The sequence below is a fragment of the Camellia sinensis genome, chromosome 7, assembly GCF_055761805.1.
Source record: "Camellia sinensis isolate YWXY chromosome 7, ASM5576180v1, whole genome shotgun sequence".
Lineage (NCBI taxonomy): Eukaryota > Viridiplantae > Streptophyta > Magnoliopsida > Ericales > Theaceae > Camellia > Camellia sinensis.
In genome coordinates this window covers 164,931,414-164,939,403 of record NC_138967.1, presented here as the reverse complement: position 1 = coordinate 164,939,403, position 7,990 = coordinate 164,931,414, and the positions used below count along the sequence as shown (strand labels likewise).

Here is a 7,990-nt window from a genome sequence, read left to right as displayed (position 1 = left end):
CTACTGATGATGGCCTGCCGGCCACTACTGACTGGATTGTCCTACTACAACAGAGAGCAAATAGAGCAGGGACAGGGTATTCTCAAGGGTTTGTTTTCACAATTTATCGCTCTTTATCATTTGAACAGCTCAAAAGAGTAGTAAAACTTGATTCACAAACTATCAATCTATGCAATTTCATTGCATGATGGCCTATGAACGAAAAGTGTGCAAGTTCATTGAATGCAACAAAACAAGACTCTCAATACCACCTCCCTATCATGAAAGATCAAAGGAAGTAGTTGACAATGATTCTTGAACCATTTATATCACTAATGAGTATGAAACAACTCAAGACTCAAGGGTTCAATTAACGTTCGATTGAACCCAAACCAAATTATTATCTTGCCCCTTTTAGTCACCAATTTTATTACTTCATTTTAACTTACCAACCATTCCTTAATAAATTAAGTCCAAATGTGAGTTTTAAGTCCTCTAATGGAAAGAAGCATCAAATCAAGAGTTGTTTTAGGCATGAGAAAAGCTTCATACCGCTAGTAATGAACCCCCAAAGGGATTAAACCATTAAACACAATACCTCAATCTCGTGCTTAAACAAACAAGTGGCTTGAAACACCTTTTAAAACAAAATAAAAGCCAAAAAATGAGGGAGGTTGCAGAGGTGATTAGAGGTGATCACAAGTATGGAAAGCTTAAAATAAATACTATCAACTCAAATAGGTTAGTAGCTAAGGCCTAAACCACCAAACCTATGAGGACCATTACACTGCAAGCATGCTATACAAAGAATAAATGAAACTAACATATAAAACAATACTAATATACACTAAAATAGTGCTGGAATTGAAGTAAAAATAGCTAAAAGAGTAAGCTAAAATAATAAGAAATTTAAGCTAGTAAACAAGCCAAAGAAGGGGCGGCTAACCCCTCCATTTTTGGGACTTCAAAACGTGATTTTTAGCCTCTGAAAAACTCTGAAATTCAGTGGTAAAAAGATCAAAAAAATATGAAGAGATGGGAAGCACAAGTGTAAAGGCTTAGAGAACATGGTTCAAAGAACGGTGACTAACCTCTCTACCTTTAATAGCCTTAAACCACAAGCTTCAGCCAATAAAAGCAGCTGAAAATTAGTTCAAAATCAGCAAGAAAAGATAGAAAAGAAGTAGTGCAAATGAGCTAGTAGTTATACCTCTTAAAGAGGAATAACACTTTTGTTCACAAACCAACAAGTTCTCACTCTCAAAGGCTGAAATTTGGACTCAATAATCTCAACAAGGAGAGCTCCAATATTGGTTTAGGTGGTGTTTGGGTAAGGTGTGTGTGTTGAAAGATAGAGATAGACAGAGAATTTCAAGAATTGAAATTTTTGGAATTTTTTTCAACCTTAAACCATGAAGGAAGGCCTGGTGTATATAGAAAAACAGCCCCTCATGTCAAAAATATCATACATGGAACAATTGGAGCTTTTGGGGGACAGTTGGAAAAAAATATTTGTGTTTTTCACCAGTGGCTGGCAGGCTAGAAGTGTGAATTGCCGACCACAAATGGTGGCCTGCTGGCCATAGAAAATCTACTTCCAAAACCAGCTTCAAATGGGCATATCTCCTTCATACAGACTTGGTTTTAGTCATTCTTGAGTCTAAATTGAAGCCCCAGAAGTCTACTTTTCAATAGTGGTAGCCTCATATCTAAATGCTAAGTGTACAAAGAGATACATCTATTTTAGTGAAGGTCACTCATTTCTATCTTAACCAGATTGATGCCTAGATTCAAACGGCCATATCTCCCTCATCCAAACTTGGCTTTAGAAGATTCTCGAGTCTAAATTGAAGCCCCAGAAGTCCACTTTCCAAAGGTGGTGACCTCATAACTAAATTCTAAGTGTGCAAAGAGATAGGCCTAATTTAGTGTAGGCTGCTTAGTTCTCTCTTAACTTCCCCAACTAGTTTTCTTCTCTCTCCTCCAATTTTCTTAAACTCCAAACCTTTAAATAAGATGTTTTAAAGATTTTTTCAAAGAGTTCACCTTCCTTTCATTTATTTCCACTTTGTCCTTGCTCGACTTACCGAAAAGTGCAATTTTTAGCAAAATGTGAGCCTCAGAACAAACATTTTCAAAAAATATTTTGAAAGAGAGGGTTTTAAGGTCTAAAATAGTTTTGGTCAAAATAGGGTGTAAGGTTGGGATTTAGAAGCTCTTCTTGCTGAAGAAATCGAACGTTTGTACAACATAACTTTCATCATCGAGTGATCAACCAGTGGCTCCCAAGTCTTAAGGGCAGTCAAAAATGGGGTGTCTACAAATATGTATTATTGATAATGGATTTAGATTATAATTGATATATGTATTATTCTATATATGTACAGGTTACAAGTTACATTGATAATGAAATGCATTTAATATAGAAATTAATAAAAAAAAAATATTCAATTTGTGCATTTAAAAAACAAAGTAATAAATGAAGCTTTTGATGACTAAACATTAAGTAGTCAAAAAATAAAAAGGAAACTTGTTGGCGACTAAACAGTTAGCAGCCAAAAAAAAAAATAAAAGTTTTTGGCAACTAAAAAATTAGTAGCTGAAAAGGAGCACCATGATTTTAGCGACTAAAAAATTAGTAGCCAAAAAGGAGTGCCACATTTTTTGCGACTAAATATTTTAGTTGCTAAAATAAAAATTAAAAAGCACATTTATTAAAAACTTTGGGTGACTAAATTTTCAGTCGCTAATTGGCGACTTTCGTCGACTAAAAAAAAATTAGTCGACAATACCTTTCCCGACAATCATCTAACGACAAAGCTGGCGATCAAAAAGTTTAGTTAGAAAAACATTTTGGTGACTGAAAATGACTTTTGGTGATTAAAAATTTAGTCACCAAAAGTATAATTTGTTGTAGTGAGATCCTTTCCCAAAAAAAAAGTCTTTAAGGGCAACTAAGTCGTTGGAACTGGTGCATTCGGACTTGTGTGGGCCAATCAAACCAATGACAAATGGAGGTAAATGGTATTTTATATTGTTTATTGATGATTTTAGTCAGAGAACCTGGGTTTATTTTTTGTAGCACAAATCAGAAGCTTTCACAGCCTTCCAGAGGTTTAAAGCACTAGTTGAAAAAGAAACTGCCATGCAAATTAAAATACTTCGCACAGACCATGGTGAAGAGTACAACTCACAAGAATTTGAAGATTTCTGTGGGAGACATGGAATTCAAAGGCAACTAACTACAACTTGCACACCTCAGCAAAACGGTGTGTATGAGAGGAAAAATTGCACAGTCTTTGATACAATTCGAAGCCTATTACAGAGGAGTGGTCTTCCCAGGAGTTTTTGGGTTAAAGCAGTTAATTGGAATGTTTAGATTTTGTATAGAATCCCCAAGTTAGCTATTCAAAATATATCCCCTGAAGAAGCGTGGAGTGGGCTCCAACCAAATGTTGATCATTTTCGGGTGTTTGGGTGTATAGCATATGCCCATGTTCCGGATGAAAAAGTTAGATGATAAAGGTGAAAAATGCACTTTTCTTGGTGTTACTGATCATTCAAAAGCTTATAAATTGTTTAATCCTATCACTAAGAAAATTTTCATTAGTGTGTTTTTTGATGAAGAAAAGACATGGGCTTGGGACTACAATACTTCTGAACAACAAATTCCAGCAGTCTTTGATGGTGCCAATGAAGAAACAACGCAGCAGTCTTTTCAACAACTTGATACTCCTTAAACTCAAGTGCCAACAACCACGGAAAGTCAATCAGCAGCAATAGATCCTAATGAGCAGATTGTTACAGTCGATGTTTCACATCCTCAATGTGAAAAAAGGCGACTCGCTTGGATGTTAGATTATGAGCTAACTGGAATTGATCAATTTGAAGACCCACTTACATACTTTGCTCTATTTTTTAATGATACTGTCAAAGAAGCAAAATGATAGAAGGCTATGGATGTTGTAATGGCAGCCATTGAAAGGAACCACACTTGGGAGTTAACAGAGCTTCCAGTGGGGCAAAAGACCATTGGTGTCAATTGGGTGTACAAGACAAAGTTGAAGGGGAATGGCGAAGTTGACAAATACAAGGCACGTTTAGTAGCTAAAGGCTATAAGCAATAGTTCAGTGTCGACTACAAAGAAGTATTTGCTCCTGTAGTAAGGCATGATAGGATCAGATTGGCGATTGCATAGGTAGCTCAAAACTCATGGCCTATTTTCCACTTAGACATAAAATCGGCCTTCTTACATGGAGATTTGGAAGAAGAGGTATTTTTCGATTAACCTCCGGGTTATGTGAAATTTGGGAATGAGCATTAAGTGTATAAATTAAATAAAGCTCTATATGGATTAAAGCAAGCTCTATGAGCTTTGTATAGTCGTATAGAAGCTTATTTTTTGAAGGAAGGATTTCAAAAATGACCTTATGAACATACAGTTTTGATAAAAATGAGAGATGAAGGAAAAATGCTCATCACTTGCTTGTATATCAACAATATGATTTATACTGGAAATGATAGTGCCATGTTTGGGAAATTTAAGGAGTTCATGATGGCTGAATTTGAAATGTTTGATCTTGGAATGAGGCACTATTTTCTTGGTATTGAAGTGGTGCAATCTACTGCTGGAATTTTTATTTCTCAACAGAAATATGTGCAAGAAATGTTAGACAGGTTTCAGATGAAGATCATGAAGGAAGCTAACTAAAGATCATGAAGGAAAGAAGGTTGACAGCACACTTTATAAGCAAATTATGGGAAGTTTAATGTATTTGATAGCAACAAGGCCAAACATAATGCATTCTGTGAGTCTCGTCAGTAGCTACTTAGAGAATCCTCCTGAGTTCCATCTTCTAGCTGCCAAGAGGATCTTTCTATACTTGCAAGGTACTAAGGAATTTGGGCTGTTCTATAAGAAGGGAGAAAGATCAAGCTTGAGAGGCTTCACTGATAGTGATTATGCTAGAGATCAAGATGATAGAACAAGCACTTCAGGGTACGTCTTTATGCTGGGTTCAGGGGTTATTTCGTGGTCATCAAAGAAACAGCCAATCGTCACTTTATCAACCACTGAAGTTGAATTCGTCGCTGCTGCGGCATGTGCGTCTCAAGTAATTTGGTTAAGGAGACTTCTTGACACTTTGGGCTTTTGTTAAGATAGCCCCACACCGGTCTATTGCGATAGCACTTCAACAATTAAGCTTTCAACAAATCCAGTTTTGCATGGAAAAAGTAAACATATTGATGTGCGGTACCATTTTTTGCGTGAACTTGCAAATGATAGCACTATCGATCTGTTCTACTGCAGTAGTGAAGATCAAGATTCGGATATTCTTATAAAGCCAGTCAAATTGGACGTATTTGCGAAGCTGTGAAGGCTACTTGGTGTTTGCTCCATGGAAGATCCAATTTGAGGGAGGGGATGGTCCAATGCACTAGTTTTTCTAAACTGAAAGTTCCATAACATTCAGTGTAAGGGAGGGTGTTAGAGTATAGGCTGAATAAAGATTGTTTATTGTCCTAGTCTTTAGGAGTTTGTTTCAATTTTCCTAGTTTATAGCAGTATCTAAGCAGTTGTTGAGTTAATTCCTTTGATTTATGCTAGCTATCAGTTTGTTCTTACTTTAGTGCTATAACCTTCTTGTACTCCCCTATTTAAGTACGAGAACTCAATGAATAAATTAACTTCTATTTTTCAAGCATATCTGTCTCTATACTAACTTATTACAATAAGAACATACATTTTATAGATGACAATCTGTTCCAATTATTTATACCTTCAAATAACTATATGTTCAATTATACTTTAACAAGTCATAATTTTATGCATGCTCGATAGTCTGTTTTGGATTTTTTTTTTTTTATTTCATGTATTTTTTTGAGATCTATCCATCAAAAATTATTGATTCTAGTTTCGAGCATTTATTTTTTGAAAACATAAACTTTCATGAAATCAATTGTAGACGGCTTGATTATGGTTGGAAGGAAAAATCAAACAAAATCATAGAACTGAACATATCTCGACATCACCTCCTCCTTGAACATTACTTTTTGTTACACAATTTCATTTGTGGGTCCCTTTGACAATTTCAACATATCAGTATTCTTTTTAATCAACAATTTTTTCCTTCATACTTCTTCCAATAGCCTTTCAATCTTTAAAATTAATAATAATATTATAAAATAAAATAAAAAAGTGTAATAAGAAGGCTGGAATTTAGTAGACCACTGAACAAACAACATGAGTTTATAAGTTAAGTGTCGTTTACAAGAAAAAATATAGAAAGCTGAAACTGCCCATTTGTAGACACCCCATTTTTTACTGACCTTGAGACTCAGACATCACCAGTTGAACTCTTGGTGATATTGCATATTGTGCTCGTTCAGAAGTTTCAGAGTCTCGGCTGCGAGTCTTGCCTCCGGACTTCCGGACACTTTTGTGCTTTGCCTCGGTTTGCGAACCGGGCTCTATTTTCTCTGTTTTCTCTTCGCGAAGGGAGGCAGAGGTCTCGTAGATCATCTCTCAGTGGCCGTAGGCTACGTTTTGTGGTCGTAGGCCATTTTGCCCATTTGGAGTCCGGTTTCCGGTTTCCGGTTTTTCGGAGCCGTTGGCCATGTGCCTCAGTTCGGGACCGCTTAACCATCTCCGTTTGCCCCGGTTTTTGGCATACTTCTTATTTGCTCCCTTTTGAGGGACACTGTGGTCCGAGAGACCGACTTCGTGGTCGAACACCACTCCCGGTGCTTAACAGCCCGTTTTCGGGGCCCCGAACTGCGTGTTTCGGCCCCCGAACCTTCATTCTGCATTGGTTTTGGTTCATTTTGGCAGGGACCTCTGTTTCATTGGTAAGAAGGCCGTAGAAGGGTGGGAGGCCAATAATTGTTCTGTCAGCCAACTTTATCCCTCCATCGCCCTCCGTCGCCCGATTTTTCTCACTTCAAAGTCAATGTTGAACACCCTTGGGCCATTTTCTTGAACCCTAAACCACATATTTGTGATGTACACACCTGGGACACCACCAATATTTGGTGGCCGGCCAGTAATTGTTGTTGACCCTTTTGAACCCCTTTGAAAAGTGGGTTGTTCTCTCTTCTGGTTCACTTTTTCCAGTGTTCAACCACAGGGTTGTGTTGTGCACACATCAGAGGTTCTCTTTCTGTGGTGGCCGGCCATCAATTCTCATTGACCCTTTTGACCCTTGGCCGGCCGGCCATGGGAAGTAGTCGGCCGGCCACCTGCAACCTGGATAACTGGCCGGCCAGGATCCTCACATCATTTACAGTGCAGCAGTGCATTCATTTTCCCCCCAGATTCTATATCCGGGGGGCTGCATTTTGGGGGGAAACTTGATGGTTTTCCCTCCATTTTTTCCCCCATTTCCCCCCTCTTTTTGCCTATATATCAGAGGCTCCAGCTCTGATATTAGGGTTAAAAAATTTCCCTCTAAGGCCCTTTCATTATATCTCTCTCCCTCTATATTTTCCAAGCTAAAACATCCTTAGCCCTACACCATTTCTTCACCAACCCATAGCCCTACCCTTCCGTCCTCCATTCCAGCAGTTTAAGGGTGTTCTCCAGAGCTTAGGAGTGCTGCATTTTGGTCCAAGAAGCTACCAAAGTTTGGTCTTCAAGGGTGAGTACCATTCCCACTCTTTTGAGCTTATTCTTGTATCATTTCTTAGCCATACATGCTTACTGTTTTGAGCTCCGGCCCTAACTGAAAGTGGCATTTTTTTGAGCTCCTTTTCACTTTTGTTTAAGGTCCTCTCACTGTTTGAGGCCTCCTTGTTGCACTTGCTTCATTATCCCTCTTGTATGCCATTATCTTGTGTAGTATTTTTGGCTTATGTATAATCTGTTTTGAGACATGTCATAAACTGAAGAGTTGCTTATTTTGAGACCTTCTTCAACATTGTTGAAGGGCTCATTGCTGTTTGTGGCCTTCATTTACTACTTGCCATTATATCTCTCTTTTGGCCATATTTTTGCATGACTTGTTAGCCTCA

General features: G+C 37.8%; 1 protein-coding gene across 1 annotated transcript; it reads left to right on the top strand.

Annotated features, from left to right (window-relative positions):
- Positions 1–4,779: 4,779 nt before the first annotated feature.
- On the top strand, positions 4,780–5,358 carry LOC145796261 (secreted RxLR effector protein 161-like). Its single transcript, XM_082881325.1, has 2 exons — positions 4,780–5,083; positions 5,201–5,358. The coding sequence occupies exons 1-2, from the start codon at positions 4,780–4,782 to the stop codon at positions 5,356–5,358; spliced, it is 462 nt and encodes a 153-aa protein (XP_082737451.1).
- Positions 5,359–7,990: the final 2,632 nt, after the last annotated feature.

Bases quoted from the DNA above. Each gene is read 5' to 3' on its own strand.
- LOC145796261 (XM_082881325.1), top strand. From the start codon at position 4,780: ATGCATTCTGTGAGTCTCGTCAGTAGCTACTTAGAGAATCCTCCTGAG. The intron at 5,084-5,200 runs GTGCGTCTCAAG...CAACAAATCCAG, and splicing joins ATTCGTCGCTGCTGCGGCAT to TTTTGCATGGAAAAAGTAAA.